General features: G+C 40.5%; 2 protein-coding genes across 2 annotated transcripts in view; one reads left to right on the top strand and one right to left on the bottom strand.

Annotated features, from left to right (window-relative positions):
• Positions 1-614: 614 nt before the first annotated feature.
• Positions 615-19,686, bottom strand: LOC133462170 (calpain-A-like). The gene is made up of 21 exons (XM_061743311.1): positions 19,188-19,686; positions 15,878-15,947; positions 15,370-15,488; positions 14,907-15,040; positions 14,653-14,827; positions 13,444-13,518; positions 13,265-13,350; positions 12,000-12,074; positions 10,189-10,343; positions 9,386-9,552; positions 8,063-8,074; positions 7,769-7,977; positions 7,577-7,628; positions 6,487-6,555; positions 6,319-6,376; positions 6,172-6,233; positions 5,349-5,417; positions 5,111-5,189; positions 3,647-3,763; positions 1,817-1,869; positions 615-1,255 (listed from the first exon to the last, which is right to left on the bottom strand). Exons 1-21 carry the CDS (start codon positions 19,422-19,424, stop codon positions 1,229-1,231), a joined length of 2,100 nt encoding a protein of 699 aa, XP_061599295.1. The 5' UTR covers positions 19,425-19,686; the 3' UTR covers positions 615-1,228.
• Positions 19,687-22,562: 2,876 nt separating this feature from the next.
• The window catches only part of LOC133461906 (calpain-1 catalytic subunit-like), a 30,074-nt gene continuing 25,842 nt past the window's right edge, over positions 22,563-26,794 (top strand). The window contains exons 1-2 of the mRNA XM_061742915.1: positions 22,563-22,720; positions 23,306-23,558. The gene's annotated coding sequence lies outside the window, so the exon portion shown is untranslated. The remainder of the gene's footprint in view (positions 22,721-23,305; positions 23,559-26,794) is intronic.

Genomic DNA, 26,794 nt, shown 5'->3' with positions numbered 1-26,794 from the left:
TGTAAACTGAAATAAAGAACATATACAGTATACTAAGATAATAAATGCATGTTGTAAACATGTCAACAATGATAGACTGCTGAGCTGCTCAGTTTCAGAGATTAAATGTTTTCTCTTTTTTGGCCTCATCCTGTGTCCGTGTAAATAAAATAATGAATAAATAATGCTCACGATAAATCTAATGGATTCAAAGCTAAAGTGTGTGTGAAATAGATCCCTAAAATATATGGTATAACATTTTCATAATTATTCCCTAAATTAATAAATACTTACTGGTACCAATCTAATTGTAAAAGTACATGGAAGGAAAACTCAGCTATCTTCTTCTCTGCAGGGTCATGTACAGATTTTCTACAATCAAACTCATTATTTTCAACAGTCTATATATTACAGTTGCCATCAAAAAACAGCTTAAATTTGGTCTTAAAACAGCTTTTTATTCTCATAATTGTCCTACAATCAAGAGCCGACGTTCTTTGATGGACTGCATGTGTTTGTGTGCACGATGTACAAATAATCAGAAATCTAGAACAGCTTGTCTTTTATTTTGGTAAAGAAATCTACAAAACAAAAATAAAATGGTCAAAAGACATTATACCTTTCAAGAAGCTGTCAGGTCAGGAGAGTTGCAGCACTGCAGTGACCACACAAACACAAATATGCTACAACCCAAAATAACCAAATATGCATCACCGGCTAATATTTTTAACAAGTAAAACATTTGCCATAAATGCCATTTTAGTTTAGCAAGTTACAATGGTAACATCTTACCACCAGGAAATATGTAGGTGCTCAGTAAAATGTAGATCTTAGATATTAAATCAGAGCAGAGACAAGATCGCCTGTAAAAAGCTGAATAACTCTGGTCTTGCACATGATTAATGATCTAATGACGACTTATAATACTATTTGTGATCCTTTATTACTAAATCTGTTAATATTTTTGCAATAAAAACTGCTATGCTTTTGGAAAAGCAAAAACAGAACAAATCAGAGGAATAGAGGAAAATGCAAAGATGTTTGTAACAAACGTGACAGCAGTTTAACTCCACGAGCTAGACTCTGCACAGACGAGCAAAGTTCAAGGTGCCACACCTGCCACTCTGTTTTCTAAACAATATTAGAAAAACTGAAAGGATTACAGGAAACCAAATCCGTAATGACTCAGTTAAAGCAGAACCCATCTTGCATTTTTTTTGTTATCTTGCAGTTGGTCTTCTCTGTCAGGTCAGGTGTACATGGCGAGGTACATCCACTGCAATCAAAGAAATGACAAATGAGCATGTGGCTCATGTCTTCATCACGCATCACAAAGCAACAACAACTTTCTTGTAGAGTTTTATTGGCTTTTCCTTTTTAGGATGGATGACCATCCATCTTTTATACCCGGTTTTATCCTTTGCAGGGTCACAGAGGTCTGCTGATCCCAGCCGAGAGGCAGGGGTCACCCTGGACAGTCTATCGCAGGGCCCTGATGAACATAGTCTGTATATTGATTTATATTGATAGGTTTTTATGAGGGTTTTTGATGCCATTCCTGATACAACCCTCATTCATCAGCAGAGGACACTGGGAGCAGGTGACGCCTTAGTGGCTGCCATGAATTCAATGTGGCAGGCAACGTGGGGCTCAATATCCTGCTCCGTCACATGACCAAGTGCCTAAGGATCAGTCTAGACTAGTGACATTCAAGGTGAAGGACAAAAGACTACCTACTAAATATGGCATCATGTTTAAGTAAAAAAACAAACAAAAGAACCCTCAGGGTAGCATTATCCGAAACTAAACTTTAAAATGAGACTGTTTCTTTAGTTACCTCTGGATTACGTAGGGACATGGCTGTTCCATCTGACAGCAGCTTAAAAATGTCTGTTGAGAAATAAAAAACAGTGAGACAAGACCTTGAAAGGACCAGGAAATATGTAAATCCTATCTTAAGACTAATAATGATGATGAGGCCATGTTTTAAGGTTTAGAAGTTGTTTTCATACGGTATAGTGGGTTTCAGAGATGGTCACGGGGTTCCAGTTTGTCGGTCCGTGCACTAACCTGTCTCACAGAGACTTCTACTACATGACCACCTGGAGACTCTTTACACGCTTACATGGCCACATTACAGGAATGTCCAGGCGAATGCAGCTTTACCAAAGAGCCAACAGGACAGTAGTAATTATGTGACTTCTGAAGATGTCAAAACTTAGTGAATGTGATATGCATTATATATATATATATATATATATATATATATATATACATATACATATATATATATATATATATATAGAGAGAGAGAGAGAAAAAACTTAGGCTTCGAAGGATGTTCTATTTTGTGGGACAAACAGTCTTTCGGTGCGTCTGAAATGCCATACTAAACAGTATATACTCAAGACGTATACTTAAAGGTATAGTCTGTAATCGTATTCAAAAACATTTATTGTTATACTGGGTGAAATGGTCCTTCCATCCTGTGAGTAGCCAGTGAATAATGTGTTCAGAAAAAGGAAAGAAAAAAATCCGACCTCTCTGACAGCTTTAATCCTGTAAAAACTCTGACCAATCTGTTTTTTGCGCACCGAGTAGCACGGATTGGTCAGAGGACCAGAGGATTGGCAGGGGGGAAAGAACCAATCAGATGCCTTCATTTTAAGTCCCGGCCACGCCCCCCTCTGTCTCACTCACTCTCACTCTGCTTCCAGCCCCCGTGTCCACTTCCCACGGGTCCTCCTCGGCTCAGAGTGTCCCAGTGTAACCAGCATCACGGACTATACCTTTAAGTTTGGCACACTTTTGAGTAAATATAAGTAGTGTGCATTAATTCGGACGTACTACTCAGAGCCACAGGGTGCTTCCTGCCATTGAGAGGGGGAGTTGTTACCATGGTAACAACTCCTGTCACAGCAGCAGTAGCAGCACCGCTCCGCTCTTTCCCGTTTATCCTGGCCGAAACAAGATGACATTATATAATATTATTATATACGAATATTATAATATGAATATTATATAATAATATCATTACACTTAATATTATACTCATGACATATACGTATCACTTAGCAACCAAACACTGCTGCATTGCATTGTGGGAAGTTTCTGCTTAGCTAGTGTCCATCAATCCATACTAATAAATGTATCCCGAATGAGTATGGATAGCGCATATTATTGCGTACTAATGTTTCGGACGCACCCTAAAATCTCACATACTGTTTTTGCATAATCATAATAGGAACTCATTAGGGTGGAAGTATGGAATTTCGGACGCAGCCTTTATTTTTTGTCTTTTTTTTACTAACTAAGGTTGTCATGGTAACAGCTGCACCACTCCCACAGTTGTAGACTGCAACTACAGTAAGAGACTCCTCTCCACTTCACCCTCCTCTTCTAAGCAGGTAAGGAAAAACTATAAAAGCCATAAAAAACATTTTTAAAAAGTTGTGTCTCTGTTGCTTGTGGTCAACTGCAGCAACCCAACAGCAGGCAAGTAGAAGAGCCGCTGTTAGCTGCACATTTGATCCAAGGCTGAAATTCTACACAAATGACAACACAATCAGAAATATCTTACATTGTTTAGCCAGTATCTCACTCTGGAACAAAAGTTTACACGTTTTGTCTACATTAACACCCTCACCAGCAGTCCAAACACACTTACTGGACATGCAGTCGAAGCGAAGAATTAGACTGATGAAGCTCTCCAGGGTTATGTCACCAGAGGCGGCACCGTAACGCACGGCTAATAAATTCAGCATGTCATCATTGATCCCCTTTTCTGCAAAACAAACAGCACAAGACCATAATGTGTAAGTCTGCATTGAAGTGGTTGGTGTTGCAACTGGCTGACAGTGGTCTAAACTACTTCATATTGTCATTATCGTTATGGCAACAAAATAAAGGTAAAACTGAAAGAAACAAACATGTTCAAGCATTTCAGAGAAATAGCGCCTGATATCAAATGTTGCAATCCCAGTATGTTATTTTTGGCGGTTGCTTTGGTACTTGACTTTCTAATACTAAAGAGGATATTTTGGCCACTAGAGGGCAGCAGCAGGACTCATAAACAGGGATGGGAGTCCAACCTGACTGCAGCTGGTTATTACCACCTGGAGAGGGATGACAGAGCGGGGGTATTATACCACACCAATATTGCTCAGATGAAACTGAGCTTGATAGTTTAACATGAAAAACTCATTTGTGTCATTTTAATATGATGAATTTGTAAGGTTTTTGGCAAAATAGTCTCCTGCTTATACAGCCAGCAGTTAGGAGGCAGCAATGCAGCATTACTGCACATATGGAGTTTAAAACCTTTCTCTCCCGGCCTAATCTCAAGATTATTTTCTTAAATGACATTCGCCCCATGAACCTGGGGCTCACGAGGGCTATAACGAGTTTTAAGAAGATAAGGAGCTTCTGTCATGGACTAAAGAAGTAATGTAAAGTAGTTTTGATATGTGGACTTACGCTGGATTTAATGCTCCAGGCAACTGAGTGATGAGCTTAAACTCACCATGAAGATTATTTGAAAGTTCTGTTATTTTGTCTCATGATACATTTTTACAATGAATTCTTTTTAAGGTGATTACCGTATTTTCTGGACTATAAGCCGCATCCGCTCTTTTTAAAAAGAAAAGATATGCAAGCCCCAGATATTTATGTTGTTAGATTAGATATTTACTACATGTACAGAAGGATTTTGAACTGTAAATGATGTACATGTTTGTACCTAGATAGATCCTTTCCTAACAGTGTCTTTTAACACGGCAGCAACTTTGCTGATTAAAACTGGACAGAACCAAGAAAAATAACCGGTATTTATTTATCTATTTATCTGTTTGAAATCTGCTTCTACCTGCTAAAGAAGAAGTAGCGTATTCTTCTTTGCATTTATTTTGTCTTAGTTTTAATTCTAATTCCGGTTAGCACTCCCCCGAGCGGTGGAAGAAAAATCCACAGAATAGCCGCACCTTTGTATAAGCTGCATGGTTGATAATTTATGAAAAAAGTAGCGGCTTATAGTCCAGAAAATACGGTAACTGTCTGTATTCTATGTATTTTGAAAACCTGTTGTTTCACTATGTTTTCTGTAAAGATAAAGCAAACTGATGAATTCAAACACCTGAAGCATTGATTGCGTTCCTCAGTTCACTCAGCGACAGCGTCCCTGTTTGTGAAACGTCACATTGGAAGAAAATGTCCTGGGAAACAGAGAACAGTTAACGGCCAGGCTGTTTAATCAGTAGCTAATGATTAAGCAACTGAGCTGCTACTCAGTAACTAGTGACTCACACAGACTTTATTCCTCATTTGTTCAATATAAAAAAACAAAAACTTTTCTTAAATGTCCGTCTGCTTACCTTGTACATGACGACCTTCTTCCACAGACGGACAAATTCTTCATCGTTCAGTTTGCCAGTGATGGATGTCTGTTGAACCCTCTGTTAAGGTATTATCGCTGCATTCATGGCTGAGTCAGACATTTAAATAAAGTCATGTCATAAAAAAATTATTAAAAAAAAATAAATAAAAAAGGCCATGCAGGTTTAAAAGGGTGAAATTTCATAAAATTACATTGTCCCGAATATAAGACGACTCCCATTATAAGACGACCCCCTCTTTTTCAAGACTCAAGTTTAAAGAAAGACTTTTTGAACACCAAATTCAATTTTTATACAGAAAATAATTACAGTACATCTGAAACAAATGATTATAACAATATATTCGAGAGAAAAAGCATGTTATTTTGACTATTTAAAATCATTATCTTGAAGTTTGCATCATAACTTCTCCACAGCTGCCGGTTTACCTGCCGAACTTCCACCCACTTTTCTCCAGATTGTCGCTACGTTTCTCCACTTTTTGTTATCTCTTCTTTTATTTTCTTCTCTTTTCTTTCTTATACTATTTTTTATTTTTCTTCTTCGTGACAGGAGTTCGCTTTGGCCTGGGGAGTTAAGTTCAGCATTCGCTTTAAAGATATCTGGCGCCATCTAGCATTGTGAATGGGTATAATGTCTAGACCCCAAATGTAAGACGACCCCCACTTTTTCAGTCTTATTTCAATGCAAAAAACACTGTCTTATATTCAGGCCAATACGGTACATCAAAAGATTTCAGCTCTTTAGTGGATTAGCTTGTAGAACTAATTACTAGTTCCAACAGCATCCAACAGGAGGATACATCCATCAGGGCAACCATGCTGCGGCAGGCATCGATGCTGAAGCCTCCAGATTTCAAATCTCCTGCATGCAAATAGGAAAAAGTACTTAAAGTTTGTCTAAGTTAGCAGCATAACAGTGCCCAGTCTACTGTTTTTACAGTGCAAACCTTTCAGGATTCTGTGATTGAGGAGGCTCTGCAGCTGCTCGGCATCAACTTCCTCATACTGGAAACAAAACAAGAACATGAGACGACTTTAGTCATGTTTGTTTTCATTATCATGGATAACAACTGAAAACTAAAACAGAAAACCTTTAATGACAAAACTCACAACACCTTGTCAGAGTACTGACGGAACAGCAAGGTCTTATTTCCCTCATCAGTTCCATTTTCCTCCACTTTGGCCTGCAAAATAGTGAAATATTTCAGCTCAGAATGAATGAAACCATCTCTATTGTTATGTATACGTCACAAGATTAAGGGTGTACAAACTGTAAATTACTAAAGACACAAAACTAAATCAGCTTCATCTCAAAGCAGCGGGCTGTTTTGACCCCTCTGGTGTCATATTTGTATTGATGACTACATGAAGATAGCCGATATTTCTAACCTGTGGTGGAAGGAGACATTAAAACTTAACCGTGTAACATGTAAGAGTTAGAAATATCTCAACTCTACTCTTGCATATGGCAACTTTTTATGTATTTAATAATGTTTACTGATCAGTGGATGACATGGATGATAGAGCTTACATTTGGTATTAAACAGGTTATTTTTGTAAAAATGATATATATTTATTTATTATACAAATTAGTGTCGAGTATAAAGCGTAAATACAGGCATATAATTTATGTTTAGTTGTGGAAAGGGGGTGGGATTAAATAAGTTTATACTTCCTCCCACTCCTTTTTGAACATGTAACTGAAATATGTTTTTTGATGTGTTTTTTTTCTTTATGTGGCGAATGCCCACCTGTATTTGTTTTTCTTATCTTTTTTTTACTTATATATACATGTTCGAAATAAATAAAAACGAACGAACGAACGAACGAACGAACGAACGAACGAACGAACGAACGAACGAACGAACGAACGAACGAACGAACGAACGAACGAACGAACGAACGAACGAACGAACGAACGAACGAACGAACGAACATTTGCTACATTACACTGCACAGATAGTCTGGTGTGGGGTTAGAATTTAAACCAACTGTGACTTTAGAGAATATCAACCGAGCAAGGTAAAAAAAACAAGAATGATAAGAAGTACTGAGAAATATTAATGTATAAATTGTGTCAGTACTGTATTCAGTGATGGGCTCAAACGTGCCCTATTGTTGCCCGGGCAGTTAAACAATGGAAGGTACTTGAATAAATGCTTTTTTTTCGTATGTTAAAAAACCATCAGCAATAATAATGTTCACCTTTTCTGTTTCTGTTTCGGTATTCGTCTCTATGAAGCCACCAGAATTCTCACTGAGAAGAAACACGAGACACAAGCTTTTAGTTGGACAAGCATTGCAGTAATTAGGATACTTGCATCCTGATTTAATGCTGTATTTTGTCAATCGTTTTTAAGCCTTCAAAGGCATTTTCTGAGTTGGTGAGAGACTTACTGGACCTGGGTCTGTGCCTGGGAGTGGATGGTCAGGATGAAAGAAGCACTCTCATTGGGTGTGAAGGTGGACGGCACAATCAGGTATTCACCAGGCATCAGTCCCACAAACTCCATCACCTCGCGTGCGTTCATGTACGTTTTATTCTGGGCGACGGGCTTGTTCGTCTTGAAGAAAGCAGCTGGGAACTTTCCTCTCTGTGCCTTGTACTGGACACCCAGTAAAGAACAATGTTTGATTCTTCTTTATTTCATCTTCATCTTGAACATGTTTATCAAAAAAAAAAAACCTTACCTGCTCAGTCACCTTCAAAGAAATAAGCCAACAGAAAAGAGTGTGTTAGTAAGATAATAATATAGTGCACTATGAAAATAATGCATGTGATAAAAATGATGAACATTTTATTAACACGTTGGTCCAGAAATATGCACAAGAACTACCTTAAAACAACTGTACATGGACTGGTAATTACTGTAGATATCATCTCAGCATAGCCTTTATGAAAACTCTCCTGTGAAATGGGTCCCCTCTAAGTTAACATCAGTACTCGAGTTGAGGGGGGATGAGGGGGGATGGCATCCCCCTGAAATAAAAATTGTCAAAATCATCCCCCCAGTAAAACTGCCATCCCCCCTTTCCATCCCTTATGTCATTTCATCAATGAATGTGGTATTACTGGTATTTCAACATTTAGAGTCATCACCAGAAAAATAACTTATTTGACAATTTTCACCTGTTTCAAGTAAATTTTCACTTGAAATAAGTAGGAAAATCTGCCAGTGGGACAAGATTTATCTTCTCATTACAAGCAAAAAAATCTTGTTCCACTGGCAGATTTTTCTACTTATTTCAAGTGAAAATCTACTTGAAACAGGTGAAAAATTGTTGCCTTTTCCAGTGATGAGTCTTGTTTTAAGTGTAATGAGATTATTTTTTTACTAAAATGAGTCATTTTAACTAGAAATAAGACAAATATTCTTGTCTTATTTGTCTAGATTTTGAGTTTTTGCAGTGATCCATTTTACTTATCCTGTGAAGGACAGGGGCATATTGATAAGTTCAGAAAACTGTTTTTATTTTTGTGTTTTGATGTATTTGATGTAAGCCCAGTGGATATTTAAAGCTTACAGAAGGCTGCATTTAACTGCTGCTATGTCATTCCTGCAGTATTTCTGCAGGTGTTTTGGTCAGTGCTATTATTTGAAATATATTATACTATTTTTTGTAATCAGCACAAATTATCTGTCCCCATATGATAAAATCCACCATCCCCCCTGATTTTTTTTTACAACTTGAGTACTGGTTACAATATATGTGATGACTCACAGAGGAGCATCTCAGACCCGCTGTTTAAAATGAGCAAGATTGGGACTATCAAATGATTTTGCTCCTCTGATTGGTTGTGTGTCGATTTCAATGTCACCAAGAAACAGGTTCCTTTGCATCTGTTGGGACGACTTCTTTGTATCAAGGAGGGAAATAATTAGGATGACTGGCCAGGCTAATCCATCCAGGACCCACACAGATAACTCACTCGCTTTTTTCCAAGTGTGCGTGGGCCCCAGAGCATGATATATGTGTGGCCCCCGGCACACTGCAACAAAAGATAATACTCACCTTAAATATGGAGAACCCAATATGGAGACTTTGGACCAGCCGTCTGTTCCTCTTGTCAGGCTTTTGCATGAGAGACACAAGCATGTTTTTTCCCTCCTGTTTGTCGGCACATCCCCCGGACGGCTCATGAATCTGGACCCGGTATTGTGGATTAGTCCAGAAGCTGTCTGGAAGGCAATTTTCAGCATTTTTACCTCAAATTTGATTTATATGCCAGTAAAATATGTAAAACCAAATCAGATACTTGTAAGTTATAAACTAAAATAGCCTTTGCAGCCTTTGCCTCTACCAAAAGTACATCAATCATTTACAGGTGAGTCCAGAGGTGCAGCATTTGGGCAGTAATAAATGTTTTATGATTTTTCTTTTCATTGAACACTTCCGTAATATGTATATAGAAAATTAAAAAAAACAAAAAAATGAATGATAGACAGTGAATAATTTATATAATTATTGATTAAATATTGTTATTTAGTGGAACAATTTTTTAAAATGTGATCATTTCCACACCATCCTCATCATTCAGAAATCATGAGATCTGAAATTTGGGACATCACTAGATTTTACCGCCTAAAATAACACATATTGCCAACATGATGCTAATACTAGAAAGCAGAATCAGCAGAATCTGTGAGAGTTCTTATGCTGGTACAACTCTAAAAACAGGTGAACCACAATATTCATGAGGCTCATATGCTTTAGTTCAATAATTCTACATGTAGGATTTTTAACAAACAAACCTCCAGTCTGCACAAACTGTATTTGAGTAAACTTTTGCATGGTTTCACATATTCATAAAATACCAAGGTTATTCATGCAGCCTCCAGCTGTAGTTCCTGCAACCCATCGGCCCTCGCTGAAAGAAGTCTTCCACTGAGAGCTTCCATCCAGGAAGTTGGGACACAGGCAGCAGATGTCCAGATCTGAGTAGAACTTACTGAAATCTTCAAATGTCATCCTTGAAAGGAAACAATGTAGAGAAAACATTATTACAATATTGCCTGCTACTTGGACATCTTGGTGATGAACATGAACTTATTGTCTATCCATCCATTATCTATATCTGCTTCATCCTATTCAGGTTTATGGGTGAAAACAATTATTCTGCATCAGTTGCAAAAAATAAGATGTGCAAGTTCAGCTACATGAACTTCAGCTCCTGAAAGCTTGTTGTTTTATCCTTTCTCAGGATGAGAGATTGCACCCAAACAAAGATCTGGGGCCTCATTTATAAAAGAGTGCGTAGTATTCATACTAAAAGTGTACGTGCACTCAAAAGCCGAAAATGGCGTTCACACAAAAAAATCCTGATTTATAAAACCGTGTGCACGCACACTTACACGCAATGTTCGCTTTATAAATCACAGTCCAGCTGGAAGGTTGCGCACGTGAATTCGCCTCATATCCCGTCCTCTACACGCCCACTTTTTACCTTAAATGGTCAATGCAAACTACTTGATGACTGTGTTTGCATATGAATGAGCCTGCTGAGCATGCGCAGCGGCTTCCTGCAGCCTGATTGCTGCGCGTCAGGATGAATGAGACGTGTCGAGCAACTGTGCCACTTAATTTCACGGAGACTGAGATCGAGATGTTGTGGATGAGGTGGAGGCCAGGAAAACAACATTATTTGGTGGTCACAGCAGTGGCATCACTAACAAAAATAAAGCGAGTGAGTGGCAGCACGTCGTTGCTGCTGTAAACGCCGTTGTCGTGCCAAAAAGTGATTGCCTGCCAGAATCTGATTTCTGGCGGCGGGAGCGCGCACAGCAGCCCGTTGAGCTATAGCGCTAAAACGTCAGATTTTCAGATTATGAAGCTCAAGAATGAGATCAAGTCATATTTAGGTAGAAAAAACCTTTCATTAACTGTATTTGGCCTTCAATCACTTTTTGGCACGACACCTGCACGGCGTGTCCTGCACCGCGGCTGCAGCACCGGCAGCACCAGAGCGTCCAAGCGCATGGCGCAGCTGGAAGTGGCCGACTGACTGACGCTGTGCCTCAAACACAGAGGGACATGATCAGCGCTATTATATTATAAGTCTGATATGTGATGACATTAAAAGTATGACATGAATCTGGCTTCATTTCACCACCTCACCGTCTGCGTCGCCAGTTCCCCATATCTTCAAAATGTTTGTGCGCAAGGGTCAGGGTTGGCGTAAAGATACGTACATTTTCCCGTTCGTTTTTTTTTTTTAAATCCCAACCTTTGCGTATAAGGTGGCATGCGCATCTTTCAAGCCCTGTTTCGTGTGCACACAAGCTTTATAAATGAGGCCCCTGGACTCTAATAGAAGGAATTACGATTGATTGGAATATAATTGAACTGGATTGTTCTTTATGGTACTGAACTTGTTTTTTGGGTAAAGTGCCTTGAGATGAGTTTTGTTGCGAACTGGAGGTATCCCAAAAAAGTAAAAGAAAAGCTAAATTCAATTTATAAAGATATATTTAAAGTAATTAATAGCTAAACCAAATCATCGAAAATTATTTGTTTGAAAACTATCAAAAAGAAGAGAATTAAACTGGATAGAATATTTATCAATTGGATGGTTTATACTGAAAATTCTGGAAAGATTACTACAATTGTCAGACGTCAGCATGCTTACCAAAACTCTCCATCGTCGTGAACTGAATGGCACAGGTTTTTATCCTTAGGACTCACGGTTTGCCACAGACGGGACCTTCAACAAACAGATATGAAGAATTCTAGGCATGAAGATACACGTTCATGTGAAAATTAGAACTAACTATTATGTCCTGTGTTGTTTTTTTGTTATTTGAAGACATAATAAAAAGCATCTGATTATAGTGGGACTTAATTTAAGGCAAAGACAAGACTGTGAGGCTTCTTGGATTTGTGAAAAGAGTCTCAAAACCATTTGTGTGTATCTATAGCTTTGTGCGTGTGTATCAGGAGATTCGTGCATGCGTATGTAACAATTTGTGTATTTAGGAGGCTTTTTGAATTCGTAATTACCGTTTTGTCCGTAACTTTGAGCAAGTTATGCATGCAAAAATCTAATAATACACACAAATCAAGTAGCATGCAAACACAAGTATTTTGAGTTGATTTTCTCTCCATATGCTTCCTTCAAATCCATCAAATATCACTTAACATGGCCTCACTGAAATCCGAAGTTCCGAAACTTACTTATATGCAAAACAGTAAAGTGAAAAACTGAGAAAAGAGAAATAAACATGAGTTGTCAACGTCACACCGCAGTACGGTCAAGCTGGGGTTGGGTCCCGTCGTCATGTTTTGTCTTGTCATTTCCTGTTTTATTTTGAAGGTTTTAACTCTGCTCTTGTTTCAGGTCACTCAGCCTTCCTCATGTGTCTTGGTCTGCTCATCTCCACCTGTCCCTTGTTACCCTGGGTTTCAAAGTCTGCATCTTCCTTTGTGCTGTGCTAGTGCGTCTTGTCAGGTTATGTTCTCTTTGGCAATTGTCTCGACCACAGGATACTTGTTGCTGCGCCAAGATAGTTTAGGTTCATAGTTGTGGTTTGAATAGCTTTTTGTTTTCCTCCTTAGAGGGATCCAGAGGGATTTTCATTTAGTAGTAACCTTTTTTTAGCCTTGTTGTTCTCCTCTTTTCAGTGGGGCCAGTTTTGTTTTGTAACATTTCATAGCTTTTGGTTTCATAGCCATTTTTTGTTCTTTTATCTCGGAGTGTTTTCTATTGTTCACAATAAAGGGTTTTTGTTTCTCTTTTTCCTGCAACTGCGTCTTGAGTCCTAGCCTGGTTGTGACAGTCAACAACTGGCTTTGTATGAAAATATATAGAAAATGCAGTCAACTGGTAAATTATCTCCATGTCTCAATTCTGAAAACTGCTCAGTTTGGTTGTAAAACAGTTTCAGTCGTCCTCACTTATCACTCCAGGCTCCGTTCCACTCTCCTTTGCCCCAGGGGTTCCACAAACGCAGTATATTTACCGGCTTTCCTTGGCTCATAATCTGTCCACCAATCATGCACACAGAGACACCACAGTTAGCACATGTGTCGCAATGTCTTAAAAAAACAACAAAAAAACAACAAAGAAATTCTACCTCCATCACACCCGTGATCGTGTAGGCGTGGCCTTGGACCAGTCCGTTTGGTAACACTGTGTTGGCGCTTGTCTCCTGAGAAATATTTTTCTAGGTCAGGTTATAGGTCAACTTTATTTGCTTTCAACATATTGTTCTCAAACTTGTGTTAAACAAATGTATCCCACAGAGGTTTGCCAATAATTCAGGCTCGTACCTTGTAAAACTTTCTAATCTTACACAAATATAGTGTGGATGTTCTTTGTGCACTAAATTAACACTCAGAAACAATACAAGTGATATCCTCGTCTGTATTTTACTGTAGTACTTTGTAGTGAACCTAAAGATTTGTTGCATAGAAATAATTTGTGCCAAAGAGCCTAAAGCGCTAACATAGATATCATTGCACAATGGATGAGCCCCCACTTCCTTCACATCCCACAGAAAATCTCATGTAAAAAGAAAAAGGAAAAAGCTTTTTGGCCTCCTGTATATCAATGTTGTTATAACTGTTTAACAGCAGTTTGTTAAAACTGATTAAACCTTTTTACATAGTCCATAAAGGGACAGAGGGTACCGCCTCTGCGGACCTCCCGGGCCCAAAGATCTTTTATACCCTCTAGTATAGCTCTGCTAAATAAATTATAGATGCATTATTCATTTCATAATCCACTAGGTTTGGTGTGAAGCACTTTAGGATCATTGTGTTAAGTTATGTTATAGTGTTGTACTATACTGCACTTAAAGGAGCATGAGGCAGGATTGAGGCAGGATTTATGAAATAAATTCGTATACGTTTTAAGTTTTCTAGTAATAATGTCAGATGAAGCGTTCCAAACCAAAAAGAATGAGCCCTCTAGCGTATCTCTCCGTTGCCTTGAACAGGCTGTGTGCTGCAAAATGTGCTGCAATTCCGGGCCCGAATTTCCCGCGCTGTCCTGCGGATGTGACGTCAAATGACGCTGCATGTGCGTTCTCCCCGTTCTCCCGTGCCGGCTTCGCTTTTGGCTGCAGTACCCCTGACGGCCGTCGTGGCGAAGGTGGCGCTAATGAGTCTCATTTCTTAAAGGAGCCTCATGCTCCTTTAATCGTTCTATGTCGAATTGTCTTGTATATTGTTCTGTTTTTTTGTTTTTGACCATGTATTCTGACTGCCACAGATGCAAAAAGAATTTCCGAAAGGACAATAAATTGAAACTAACTAAGGGGAAGAAAAAAATGTGCGCTTACTCCCTGAGGTGTACCACAGCCCATCAGGGACTTGGACCTGCCAGCTCTGCACATCAGTTCCCACAGCTTGGGAGGTGGATCCGACAGCTGGACACAAATGTGGACCCCACCAGTGAAGTCCACCAAAGCCTCCGCAGGAGTTCCAGCAGTCATGTCTGAATAGGAACCACACACCCTGACACGAGTGTGGAAGGTTACTTTCATGAACACGGAAGACAAGAAACCAGGTTGCAGTGTTTTCTCGGGCTACATACTTAGCGTAGGCTTTCTCCAGTAAAGCAGGCCAGAATTCGGTCGGGTCTTTGGAGCGGACAAAGATGAGTCTCCCGTTGATTGTTGGTAACTTGTCATCAATTACAACATCGACCCATCTTCCAAATCTCCAGAACTGAGGAGTAAATTATGGAGTATAAAGAGCTTATATTTCTGCTGAATGAAAACATCAATGTGTTTTTGTCAAAGTTAGGTAAGGTAAGGTAAAAAAGGTAAAGGTAAAAGTTAAAACAATAATGCTTGAAACAAATGTTTAATGTACTCTAAAAGCCTAACATGCCCTTTCAAAACCCCCGCTTTTTATTGTTGTATGTTATAGATGAATGGTATCTCCTGCTTGTGTGTTTTTACTCAATATTGTTTAAGTTAAAAGAAAATGGGTATCATTAAGACTTTAAGGTGACCATATCTGTTTTCAAAAATGAAAATCAAAGATTTAATTACCCTGAAGTGGAAGATTCCACAGTAGTTCTCATCAAACTCCTGCTGCAGGGGAACAACTTGCTGAAGGATGTCTTTCTGGAAGGTCAGAGCTCCAACAGATGCAAGAAACCAGCAGTTTCCTGGGTAACAGATGAATTTTCCTCCTCTTATTTATCTGTTCATTTATTTGTTTGCTTGTTTTTTAATTACAGATTTATTTATTTTCAGGTTTAGTGAAAAATTGTTTTCCATCATGTAGATACTTTTTAATAATCTGGAAATGTCGAGACAAAGGTTGAAATATCAAAGTGTTTTTCTTTTTTCCACCTTCTTTTTGTTGACTTAATCACAGGATGAACTTTATTTTGTGATAAATATAGTCATTTGAACATGTTGCTTGTTCAGATTGTGCTGACTGCTGCAGTTTCTGAACATTAACACTAATTCGGCCTCATGTCTGGACGTGCATAGCATTTAATGCAGACACATTTTAATGAATTATACTGAAAGAAAGAAAGCATTTTCTTACCAACAGATCCTTGGCCAAAGTCAAACCTGGAAACCCCATCAACAACAAAGGCTGCATTGGAAATGATGTTCTGAAAAGGCGGAAGGATGTGAACATGTCAATCACAACATTAAGACTAAATGTTTGCCAAAATAAAAAATATATACTTTATAACAAGTCTAAACAATTCTAACTGGTCTCATTGTTTTTATCTATGTGTGTGTGTGTGTGTGTGTGTGTGTGTGTGTGTGTGTGTGTGTGTGTGTGTGTGTGTGTGTGTGTGTCTGTCTGTCTGTCCTTCTGTCTGTCTGTCTGTCTGTCTGTCTGTCGGTCTGTCTGTCGGTCTGTCTGTCTGTCTGTCGGTCTGTCTGTCTAAAATGTTGCTATTCCTGCAATAGCGACATTTTGGAAAAAATTGTGTTTTGTAAATTTTTTTTGGTTTATGTTTAATAAGTAGTAGTAATTTAGTATTCTCAAAAAAGATTCTTTTAATCTTTTATATTTGCATCTTTTTTGCAGATATGAATTTGAACTGATAACAAGTTACGCTGTGTTTTCTGTTTTGTTTTGTCTTTTCAGTTACGTGGTGGTTAGAATTAGGATTGAATTCACTCGCTCACAACACTTAGGGTGCTTTCAGACCTGTGGCCCGTTTGTTTTGTTCCGATTCAGGGGCTAAATCGATACAGTTGTTTCGTTTTTCGTTTGTGGCATTTATGTTCACAAGGCAACTGTCTGTAGCGTTTCAAAGCTGTTAACAAATGCCATGCGCGAACCAACTGTTCTCTCATTGGTCAGAAATGAACGCGGAAGGAGTTTCCTCTTCCGTACCCCGGGAAAAAACAATGGTTATAACCTCTTTCACAGAGAGGGCACAAAGCGCAGACCACCGCCGGCGATCACATTCATTGTGTATACTGTATGCTACCGCGGTGCAAGAGCCGACCGCTCTGCCACCGGGCTCGCAGTGTGCGCCGCGCCTGCCTGCCCGAATTGAAATTTTTTTAATTTCACCATGCCGCGCTGGGACGACATCTCGGCACGTCCAATAGAGAAGGGAGAAGGGAGAAGAGAGAATGTTGTGTCCAATAAGAGAGAAGGTTGTGGAGGCTGCGCCGACTCTTCTCCTTGCGCCGCAGTAGCACATACACAATGAATGGAGTTGTGTCGGTTGCTGTGTCGATTATGTTCTCACTGCAAACGCACAGCTCCAGGTCTCGATTGGAAGCGAGCCGAGACCACCTCTCTTAGGCGATCTCGGCTCGCTTGTTTTGTGCCGCATCCAAGCACGATTGCTGTGTTCAGATATATCAAACAAACTTTAGGGGGAAACACTCCCTGTTTCGGAACAACTGCTCCAAACGGGACAAGTGTGAAAGCACCCTTATATAAACAAAGAAATGAACATGGGGGGAGGGGAAAAAATAAAATAAAATTTTTACAAAACATTCATTTCCATATCCATGCATAAATATAGCTACCTATACTAGTGTACTAACCATGAGCGGTGATAAAGTACACAACACACATATATACACACTATATATATATATATATATATATATATATATATATATATACATATATATATATATATATATATATATATATATATATATAAAGAGATGATAAATGTAGGATGATTATGCAGTCTCAAATAGGTATTTGCACATTGCTCTAAAGATACTTGTATGTTTACTATGTATATGTCATTTTTATGTAATTCATATGTATCAATACTGCCCTTCCCCCCCAGCTGTGCCACAGACACTTAAATATACTAACATGCCTACATGCATCCCAAACACACTCCACACACTACACAAACTGCACACACACGTCACACATTAAATAACTGTTAAGGGAAAGCTCCTCCCCTTTTCTCTGTCCTCTTCTGTTTGCAAATACTTGGTTGTCCCGTGTCTCCTTTCACTCCAACAAAACACATTACACATTCATTCACTTATGGTGCTTTTACACTAGAACCTACTCAGCCCGACACCACGCCTCGACTCGATTCGACTCGCCTTGCCCTAGTTTCTTTTCAGTACCCAGATCAGAAATAGACGGAGTTGGAGCAAAGCTGCTGTTACGTATTCGATTGTGCGATTGGGCCAACCCTCCTGACCAATCGGTGGCGTGTAGTGTGATGATGTCAGATACAGCCCGACTCAGCCGCTTAGAACCTCGGCTTGGAGTAGTTACAGAAAAAGTATCTACTTGACACGCCTCGACCCCTAGTGGAAAGGTGCCAATACATTACAAGACAGCACAGTCACCAAACTGCTCCCATCACTGCCTCATCACTGTCCCCTCACTGTCCCCTCACTGTCCCCTCACTGCTCCCTCACTGCTCCCTCACTGCTCCCTCACTGCCCCCATCACTGTCCCATCACTGCTCCCTCACTGTCCTATCACTGCCTCATCACTGTCCCCTCACTGTCCCATCACTGTCCCATCACTGCCCCATCACTGTCCCATCACTGTCCCATCACTGTCCCATCACTGTCCCATCACTGCTCCCTCACTGTCCTATCACTGCCTCATCACTGTCCCATCACTGCTCCCTCACTGTCCTATCACTGCCTCATCACTGCTCCCTCACTGTCCTATCACTGCCCCATCACTGTCCCATCACTGCTCCCTCACTGTCCTATCACTGCCTCATCACTGTCCCATCACTGCTCCCTCACTGTCCTATCACTGCCCCATCACTGCCCCATCGCCAACCCATCACCGACCCATCACTGCACCATCACTGCCCCATCGCTGTCCCATCACTGCCCCATCGCTGTCCCATCACTGTCCCGTCACTGCCCCATCACTGTCCCATCACTGTCCCGTCACTGCCCCATCACTGCCCCATCACTCTCCTATCCATCACTGTCCCATCACTGCCCCATCACTGTCCCATCACTGTCCTCTTTGGCAGAATTTTTTGTCTTTTTATTTTTCTTCTAGGACTCAATAGAATATGGCTAGACTTTCAAGAGGGCTGTTGCAGGAAACACACTCTCTCTCTCTCACACCCACACACACATACACATACAAAACTTTGTCCCAAGACTAAAATGCACATGGCTTTTGTCAAACTTAGTATTAACCATTAATATATATGCAGACAAAGGGAAAAAAATCTGGTATTTCTGGTAAAAAATACTTAATGAAGCTAAAGCATTCACCTTGAATTATATATTTACAGAGTAACAGACAATCCAGATCAACAGCCTTTAATCAAAGCTGCAACTGAGCCGGTTGTTTATAGACTAATAAATTGTAACTTTTTCAGCTGCGACATTTATTTGTGGACTGTGTTCAGTGAAACACTCACCCCTGGTCTCAGCCACTCCACTCGGGCCAGGTCAGACGGGTTCAGAACCCCCTGGCCGATGGACCTCCAGTCGGGGGGAAAGGTGTCGTCAATGTACCTTACCCGCCGGATGAGACAGTACTCTTTCAGCTGTTTGAAGTCTTGGCCGAGGAACTTCTCAGGGTTGGTAACGGTCCCAAAACCATCTTCTTTATTACGTGCATTGATGATGTTCGTGCACACACCTGGGGCAGGCATCGCTGCACTGTCCGGCAGTGAAAACACCAATGTTTTTGTCAGTACTCTCCAGTGGAATGATTCATTCTCATAAGCATTTCAGTCATTTGTTAAAACACTGAGTAGCTATATATCAAAGTAGCCCAGTTACTATAGTAACAATGGGAAAGAATGGAACTGGGGTACCAACTGATACATAAAGTCTTACAAATATGTATTTTTATATTAAATCTTAACCTTACCTCACTTCGGTTCCAGAAAGTACAGCTTAGAAAATCTGGAGTCAGGATGGATCAGCAAGCTTATGTATAAAGGTATTCGTTATGAAGGCGCAAACCTTTTTATAATGCCCATGAATCCCTGAAGGCATTATTGGCACCGTGTTAGCTTATTAGGAGGCCAACCTGTGGTGTTTTTTTTTTTTCTCTGCTCTGTTTCTCAGGAAATGTTTACTGACTGAAGGCAGATACCAGCATGTGGGTGTCAAACTGAGTGATGATCTGAAAGCTGGGGGAGTGGTAGCCTAGTTACAGAGGTCAGACAAATGGCAGCCCTCTTCTCCTAGTTCAACTAGTGATGGGTTAAAAACAGAGGACTAATTTCAGTGTGTTTCATGAGTGTATACCGGCAAAGATTATTACATTACAGATCTGTAACAAAAGCTTTAGCCCTAAAATCTCTGAAGGCGATTATAATTAGTTTTTAATTAAATGCAGCCTTTTATGTTACATTTAATCCAGTGAGAGCCATTTCTTGTCTTAAAGGTGGAATATGGAATAACACTTGTAGACACTTGCTTATCATGAATAATGCAAAACACAGTTTCCGCTCTCACTGACGGTATGCACCTGTCAGTGAGAAAATAAACTGGTGTTTTGAGATAGAGAGACATGTTTACACTTGTCCTTTCATACTTGGTGTGCTGGTTCTTGAGAAATAATAAAGAAAAGTGTGTTTATATCATTAATTTTGATGGTGAAGCATGCAGTAACAGACTTGTGGCATGACGAGATAACAAGATGAAGCAGGCTTTCGTAAATGGTGTATCTGCTCATTTTTGATTGTCTGAGATCATTCAACAAGTCGCTGTTAAGTAATCCCAATGACATTTTTTGCTGCTATTGTTCTTGTTATGGTTTCTGTCATTTTACTTGAATACAGCCAATATTTCCAACCATCTTTTCGTAGTCATTATCGTGTGTTTGATGTGGGCTGCTCTTGATTTGGAATAATGACAAAAAAAAAGAGGAGTAAGTAATGGTTCATTTGAAAGGTTTGTGAGTCCACAGTCAGCTGAAGTTTCGCTGTCCGCCCCTGCAAGCCAACAGGTGAACACGGTCAAGTTTTTCAGTGATTGAGGCGTGACGAGCCGTCCCGAGCCGTCCCGAGCCGGGGCTGAGTAGGTACTAGTAGAAAAGCGCCATTAGTCTTTATGCATGGCCCCAGAGGCGGTCCTGGTCCTGGCTACTTTTGCGCCCTGGGCAGACTGTCCATCCCCCGCCCCCCCACCCCCGCGCAGCTAAGAAAAAAACTAAACACATCACATCACATCAATGCACAGCCCCTGTGTAAATTACACTAATTCTTCACACATTCAAATGTATAACTAATGAATAAAATAAAATGAATAAATTAAAAAAATATATAATTATTCACATAATCTGAATTGAGTGCTCAGACTGTAGCACTCTTTTTAACCTGGCTCTTTCACCTTTTCACAGCAGGTGTAAAGTGGTAAAGTGCAATCTAGAACTTGACTTTTCTAGCCTTCTTCATCATACGAAATCCGTTGTGCATGTATTGTATTGTACTGTATGATTGATGCTGATGATGGCAAGTCTAGAGAGACGCTCCTGTGACATAGTGGACCTAGAGTATGTTTTAATAAGCTTCAGCTTGGAAAAACTCTTTCTGCTTCCGCTACTGTCACTGGTAGGGTCAGACCAATTCTGAGTGCAGTCCACAGATTGGGGTAGATTTCTGCAAGCTCTTTCTCATGGATGAAAGTAAGCAGCTCAAGCAGAGTCATGGACTTTGATGGGAGGTCAGGGAAGTTCTTCTAGGGGGGCGAGAGGAGAAGGCTGCTCTCTAAACACACACACACACACACACACACACACACACACACACACACACACACACACACACACACACACACACACACACACACACACACACACACACACACACACACACAGCAAGTTGATGTGACAATAACAGCCCATTGAATAGATTTGAGATGGAATTGTCAGAGCGATTTCTTTTTTTTTCTTTTTTTTGAGAGCGCCCACCCAGATTGCGCCCTGGGCAGTCGCCCATATTGCCCATAGCAAAAACCGGCCCTGCATGGCCCTGTGATGGACTGGCCACCTGTCCAGGTTGTACCCCTGACTTTCACCCAAACAGAGCTGGAATAGGCTCCGACAGACCCCTGTGACCCTGGGTTGGAAAGTTTGAATGATTTGTCTTGTCATCTTCATTTTTTGTGCTCAGGATATTTGAGGTTCAATCAATATTTTGCCATTTTCCGATTCATTATGGGATACAATCTGTGAGGCTCACTGTTCAAGGCTGCTTTTTCCAGAAGTAGCATAGCATCTTTAGCACACTACAGATAGTGCAGCCGTTCACATTCTGCATTCTGGCTACGTTTTGGCAAAATCAGTCCATACTACTAGTATAGGTTTCATTAGCGCTGTGAGTTATCTTCACATTTCTTGATGTGTGACATGGTGCCGTAAAACAACTCGCAGTTTCCTCCAAGTGCTGACTGGGATGGTTGTCCAGGCAGATAAAAGACAGGGAGATACGGGAATGCAAAGGATGAGGGACGTAATAATATACTTTCATACATTTGTTTTTGATCCATGCAGGGGTCATCGAGTGCTAAACTGGAGTTAATCAGGTTGCTTTATCTCATTCAAACGTCCACCGAATACAGCGTCATACAGTAGGTGCATTGTTCTTCTTTTAGTTCAACTTGATGCACAGCCAGATGGTTTCATACTGCAGTCAGTTACCGTAGTGTCCTTAGCTTACCTTGATTAATAATTCACAGCTTCTGTCGTGGAGAGAAGAAAAAGTCATAAAAAAATGCAGTAAAATATCCCAGTACAACCATAAATATCCATGAGTGACAAATGAAAACGAAATGAAACCATCGCCTCTTTGTGCAAGCAACAACAGTAGGAAGTAGGAGGATTAACCTACAGGTAACTGCAATTGACGCTTGTTCATAGGATGTTTGCGTGAACATTGCAAAGAAAGCTCTTCACCTACTGGTTGACTTATCCTCCATTTTCTTCCTCGGTAGTTCGGTAAGATTTCTCTCCTCATTTTGAGCCATTATATAGGTTTCTTAAGTCAGCCTGCAGAGTTAAGCAGTTCTCTGCCAACTGAAAGTTTTTTTTCTTTTGTTTTTGTTTTTTAATTTAGCAAGGCACTGAAGTTCACGTCATGCCTGATGGATTAATCCATATAATGCATGTATGATACAGAAAAAGAATCTACTGGACCATGCTGTGTGAATACATTTTTTTATTGTGAAAGTAGTTTCAGTGGCCGACAAGGCAATAAACCGCCGTATGAAAGCTCTTCTTCTTCCCACTCTCTTTCTGAGACTCAGTGAGCCGATGTTAGCATGTAGTTCTCACTTGAAGAGACCCCAGATCAACAGTTTGTGTGTCTTCTACGGGATCAGCAGCGAACATTTCATAAGGACAGCTGACATAATTTGAGACGATCATCGTCCTCAGTTACAGTTTCTCTGATTAGTACTTCCTTGTTCCCCAAATCCTTGTTATTTTATCACTGCATATGTAATGTGAAAGTGACACATAGCAAAATTACCCCACGAACCTCATGCCTCAGAGTGTTTACCTTTACTTTTTCATTTATCACAGCCCAAAAACTGCAGCAATGCCCCCACCCGGCGTGTGTCTAAACATTAAGGAGGCTCGTAACAAAGAAGAGGGTTATGGGAGCACCACAAACCCCAACAGGCTCTACGATCAAGACGTCCAACAGCTGAAGGCATACTGTGTCACTAACAGAATCAAATTTGTGGACGAAATGTTCCCACCTGACAGGAGCTCCATTGGCCATGGAATACTGACCCCCTCCGACCTGGGTCGACTGGAGTGGCTGAGACCGGCGGTACGCACTTCAAGCATGCAATGTTTCTTAAGGAAATTGTCTCAGATCAGTCTTTCTGTGTGGCGTTTGTAAGTTTTCTCTCTGCCTAGTCTGAAAACACGAATGTCAGGTTTATTAGTGAATCTAAAGTGTCTTTGGGGGTGAGTGTGAGTGTGTGTGTGGCTGTTTGTCTGGACGTGGCCCTGTGATGGACTAGCAACCTGTCCAGGGTGTAACCCAAAGAGAGCTGGGATGAAGATCACCAGAATCTGCTACCCTAAATGGGAATAATCAGGTATAGATCATGGATGAATGACTCACATGGGATTAGAAATATTAAACATGTCCATCAGCAAACGCATAAGAATTTTACAAGATTCTACAAACCCAGTTCGAGACCAAAAAACAACTGACTAACTATGTTACTGTTTTACTTCCTAAATTGAGGGGAGATCCGCTGCATAAGCCTGTTGGCTTTTTGACCTCTCCTGTCACATTTGTTTTACTATTTTGATTGTAAGTGTTACTTTTATTGTGTGCAAACTAATAAAAAAAAGGCTTCTGGTGTGCAGGAGAGAGGAAAACGGATAAACCATGCACCTTATTAAAAAGATCTGATAAAACAGGTAGTTCTGGTTGAATTCAGTGTTTAAAGACTTTCTAACGTTGATTGAGAATAATAATATGAACGGAGCAATAATGTTTTAGTATCACTGATAGATGGCCAAAAAAAGCAGATTAGGGTTTAGATTCAGATTAGATTGGAGTCTGCTGCAGGGGGAGGGCACACTTCCTGGACCAGTGGACGATTTTATCCACTGGTGTGATGATTCCTTTTTAAACTTAAATGTGAGAAAGACCAAGGACATGTGCATAGATTTTAGGAGGAACCCAAACCCACAACCCTTAACAGTAATTAAGGGGGAGAGTGTGGAGCGAGTCACAACTTTTAAGTACTTGGGTGTGGTCATCGACAACAAGTTGTCTTTTAATGAGAACACAGATGTTGTGTATAAAAAATCACAACAGCGCTTGCACTTTCTCCGGGTGCTTAACCGATTTGGAGTGTGCAACAAATTAATGACCATGTTCTAGCACTCTGTGATTGAATCTGTCCTGACATTTGCCATTATCTCTGGGTTTGGTAGCCTCTCACTAGGAGATAAAAATGGGCTGGAACACATTGTCAAAGTTGCCAGCAAAACTATTGGTGTTGCCCTCCCTGACTTGCCTACTGTCTTTGGCAGGAGGGTAACATCCAAGGCTCAGGACATCCTACAGTGTCCTGACCATCCTCTCCATGCCGAGTTTGAACTTTTACCCTCTGGCAGGAGATTCAGATTGCCCAGGACCAAATCAAACAGACTGAAAAATTATTTTATAACTCACGCCATCACCCAACTTAAAGGAGCTTGAGGCTCCTTTTAAGAAATTAGACTCTCTAGCCAGTAACAGACTTGTGGCATGACGAGATAACAAGATGAAGCAGGCTTTCGTAAATGGTGTATCTGCTCATTTTTGATTGTCTGAGATCATTCAACAAGTCGCTGTTAAGTAATCCCAATGACATTTTTTGCTGCTATTGTTCTTGTTATGGTTTCTGTCATTTTACTTGAATACAGCCAATATTTCCAACCATCTTTTCGTAGTCATTATCGTGTGTTTGATGTGGGCTGCTCTTGATTTGGAATAATGACAAAAAAAAAGAGGAGTAAGTAATGGTTCATTTGAAAGGTTTGTGAGTCCACAGTCAGCTGAAGTTTCGCTGTCCGCCCCTGCAAGCCAACAGGTGAACACGGTCAAGTTTTTCAGTGATTGAGGCGTGACGAGCCGTCCCGAGCCGTCCCGAGCCGGGGCTGAGTAGGTACTAGTAGAAAAGCGCCATTAGTCTTTATGCATGGCCCCAGAGGCGGTCCTGGTCCTGGCTACTTTTGCGCCCTGGGCAGACTGTCCATCCCCCGCCCCCCCACCCCCGCGCAGCTAAGAAAAAAACTAAACACATCACATCACATCAATGCACAGCCCCTGTGTAAATTACACTAATTCTTCACACATTCAAATGTATAACTAATGAATAAAATAAAATGAATAAATTAAAAAAATATATAATTATTCACATAATCTGAATTGAGTGCTCAGACTGTAGCACTCTTTTTAACCTGGCTCTTTCACCTTTTCACAGCAGGTGTAAAGTGGTAAAGTGCAATCTAGAACTTGACTTTTCTAGCCTTCTTCATCATACGAAATCCGTTGTGCATGTATTGTATTGTACTGTATGATTGATGCTGATGATGGCAAGTCTAGAGAGACGCTCCTGTGACATAGTGGACCTAGAGTATGTTTTAATAAGCTTCAGCTTGGAAAAACTCTTTCTGCTTCCGCTACTGTCACTGGTAGGGTCAGACCAATTCTGAGTGCAGTCCACAGATTGGGGTAGATTTCTGCAAGCTCTTTCTCATGGATGAAAGTAAGCAGCTCAAGCAGAGTCATGGACTTTGATGGGAGGTCAGGGAAGTTCTTCTAGGGGGGCGAGAGGAGAAGGCTGCTCTCTAAACACACACACACACACACACACACACACACACACACACACACACACACACACACACACACACACACACACACACACACACACACACACACACACACACACACACAGCAAGTTGATGTGACAATAACAGCCCATTGAATAGATTTGAGATGGAATTGTCAGAGCGATTTCTTTTTTTTTCTTTTTTTTGAGAGCGCCCACCCAGATTGCGCCCTGGGCAGTCGCCCATATTGCCCATAGCAAAAACCGGCCCTGCATGGCCCTGTGATGGACTGGCCACCTGTCCAGGTTGTACCCCTGACTTTCACCCAAACAGAGCTGGAATAGGCTCCGACAGACCCCTGTGACCCTGGGTTGGAAAGTTTGAATGATTTGTCTTGTCATCTTCATTTTTTGTGCTCAGGATATTTGAGGTTCAATCAATATTTTGCCATTTTCCGATTCATTATGGGATACAATCTGTGAGGCTCACTGTTCAAGGCTGCTTTTTCCAGAAGTAGCATAGCATCTTTAGCACACTACAGATAGTGCAGCCGTTCACATTCTGCATTCTGGCTACGTTTTGGCAAAATCAGTCCATACTACTAGTATAGGTTTCATTAGCGCTGTGAGTTATCTTCACATTTCTTGATGTGTGACATGGTGCCGTAAAACAACTCGCAGTTTCCTCCAAGTGCTGACTGGGATGGTTGTCCAGGCAGATAAA

Source organism: Cololabis saira, chromosome 16, assembly GCF_033807715.1.
Source record: "Cololabis saira isolate AMF1-May2022 chromosome 16, fColSai1.1, whole genome shotgun sequence".
NCBI lineage: Eukaryota > Metazoa > Chordata > Actinopteri > Beloniformes > Belonidae > Cololabis > Cololabis saira.
Note: the sequence above shows the minus strand (reverse complement) of the source record. Positions and strands in the feature narration are given on the sequence as shown.